We start from the raw sequence: 2,579 nt of genomic DNA, 5'->3' as shown, positions 1-2,579 counted from the left end.
TGGGGAGAAGGGCTGGAGCCAGGTTAAGGGGAATTCTGAGGCATTCCAAGGATCCCCTGAGGGCAAGGCTGGAACTCCAATTGGGCAAGATTAGATCTGGAAACCAGAGAATCTGCACTCCTGATTTAGAGGCTGACCTAAATTTTCTATAGCCACTCTTTCCCATGCATTCTATTTAATACTTTGAGTGCTGTTTTTTTTTTAGAAATTGGGAATACAAATAAATGCATTAAAATGTGCAGAAGTCAAAGGAATTTCACTCTAAATAGCCTTAGCCCCTTCACTGGTCATGCATATTTCTTCAGACCATGAGGACTCTGTTTTAATCTGAAATTGTGCCATTTTGAAAATGTCAGATGATTTATTTTTATTCAATTTCAGTTAGCAGCTGTCTGTGTTACAAAATCCATTTTTCAAGTTCTCCCTTCATCCCCACATATCCCCTGTATTTCCCTAAACTCTTTGTTTCACTTTGCAATCTGAAAAGTGATCTTTCAGTAATCCAAGTAGGAATTGTTGTGAAGTCAGTTCTATTCATCTGTTTAAGCACCTCCTCCTTAAACAGGAGTTACTTGTTCAAACTAAGTGAACAGGACACTGGTTAAGTTGACCTTTGCATTTTTGTGCATAAACTCTCTCTGCAGCTATTAAAGATGGAGGTCCACCCAGGCATGTCCTTTTACAATGATGTGCAAAATGGAACAGCCTTAGTAACACAAACCCTGGAATCTGCTAATCACCTGAGTCCATTGCATATCCCTCCAGGTCCACCTATACTACCAGAAAGGTAGAGTATTTACTCACTGCTTATTCCTACTTCTTGAGTATCTTGCTTCTAGCAGGTATTTGCATTTAGAATTTGAATATGCTACCTCCACTTTCTTCATCAGATGGAAATGCAGAAAAATGTTGAAATGCTAAAGGATTGTGAGAATAGTGAGGTCAACCTTGAAAGCCAGAGGATTACATTGCTAAGGGGGTGATATTGTTGCCAAAAGGTCTGTGCCCTGGCGTGCATATGCTCAAAATACACAACAGGGGAAGGTTTTCTTTTAAAGGATTTAGTCTTGAGGTTAACCTGCTACCAAGGAATTGTTCCAGCTGGCCCACCTGAGCAGCCCTCAGTTGGTCCTTTTATACATTGATTATTAAAGTTTTACACATAACAGTTAATACTTTCCAATAGGTTACAGAAGTGAAAAGTTGCAATGGCATCTTTCCCACTTGCATACCAAAGAAGATGCTCTGAATGAGGGAAGGGGGAGGATGGGGTGCTATTTTGGAGAAGATGAAGGGGATGGGGTGGGCTAGTGTGACTTGCCCTTCATTTGAGCTGCTGTTATCTGCCAAGGGCAAATTAGCTTTCCCTGGACTGGTTCCTGGTTAGTATCAGCTACATTTCAAGGATACACACATACTAATTTTTAGAAAAGAGGATTTTTCCCAGGCCTGGTTAGATGGCTGGCCTAGAAACATTTGCTCCATTCTTTTCATTGAAAATAATAGTTAGTTTTGTATATAACCAGGACTGCAAATGTGTGCAACGCAGAAGATCCAGTTCCTGTACTTCCCCCATTGCCATGTGCAACACAATCATCATCATCATCATCTCCTCCTCCGCAAAAAGGGTCACTCTTTCAACCTGCTAACCTGAAGACAGAAGTCATGCAAGATTTATTAACAGTTCCTTTGGTTTCAGCCTACTCAATGCCATCACCACAAGTACAATGTGAATTAATCATTTGAATGCCAAGAACAAAGTCTGCCTTGCTGGATCAAACCATGAAAACTAGCATTTTGGGGCCGGCAGCATTCAAATAACCTTGATGTTTGAAATGATAAAAGGAAGTTAACACACAACGAACTCATATGATTCAACTGAGTGCAGTTTCTAATTGCCCAAGTAAGCCATCAATTTGAGGGTGATGCATCTTTAAAATACACCGAGTTGCTCTGGGCTTCTCAGCTAAGCCAATGACATGGAGAGATGAGAAATACCAAACAGGCTATTTTGCTTAGAGCAGTGATGAGGGTGGAAGTCCCTCAGGGGAACACATCAGCTCTGTATTCTAGCGCTAGCCATTGCCCAGTGGGGCCAGGCCCTAAAGTGGGTGGGCACCCCTTCTTTCTGGCCTAAACTGCAAGTGATCATTTGAAACTTCTGGCAAAAACAGTTTCTTCCATGGCAAACAGGTGGGAAGTGGGAGAGTGTTGAGAGAATAGGGAAGGGGGCAGAGAAAGAATGCTCGGTTTTGTTTTTTAATTTACTTCCATATAACCGTGTGAGGCCCCAATTCAGAGCTATTGCATGCAGGCTGGGGAGGCTTAAACCTTCCTGCAACCTCTATTTTTCTTTAAATTCACCCCATATGCTTTTTTAAAAGAATGAAAACTCCATTGTCACCAATGAAGGACTCTATTTTGCTTACACAGAAATAAAAGAGCAAAGGTTAGGTGTAATTTAGTTCTCCCTTTCTTCCTGTCACCCCTTCTCTTTCTCCCTCTCCCTACCACCACCTTCCCTTTCTGCCTCTCTGCTTTCCTACCCAGCCATCTGATGGCCATGCAAAGGACAGATC

General features: G+C 41.9%; 1 protein-coding gene across 1 annotated transcript in view; it reads left to right on the top strand.

Annotated features, from left to right (window-relative positions):
- The first annotated feature begins 450 nt into the window (after positions 1 to 450).
- CUNH7orf31 (chromosome unknown C7orf31 homolog) overlaps positions 451 to 2,579 on the top strand; it is a 15,746-nt gene continuing 13,617 nt past the window's right edge. Inside the window, exons 1-2 of the mRNA XM_044450728.1 lie at positions 451 to 787; positions 1,700 to 1,722. Of these exons, the coding sequence (XP_044306663.1) occupies positions 654 to 787; positions 1,700 to 1,722 (157 nt within the window). The 5' untranslated portion in view covers positions 451 to 653. The remainder of the gene's footprint in view (positions 788 to 1,699; positions 1,723 to 2,579) is intronic.

This window comes from Varanus komodoensis, unplaced genomic scaffold (genome assembly GCF_004798865.1).
Source record: "Varanus komodoensis strain SLA01 unplaced genomic scaffold, ASM479886v1 scaffold68, whole genome shotgun sequence".
Classification (NCBI taxonomy): domain Eukaryota; kingdom Metazoa; phylum Chordata; class Lepidosauria; order Squamata; family Varanidae; genus Varanus; species Varanus komodoensis.
This window is presented reverse-complemented; position numbering and strand designations above follow the sequence as displayed.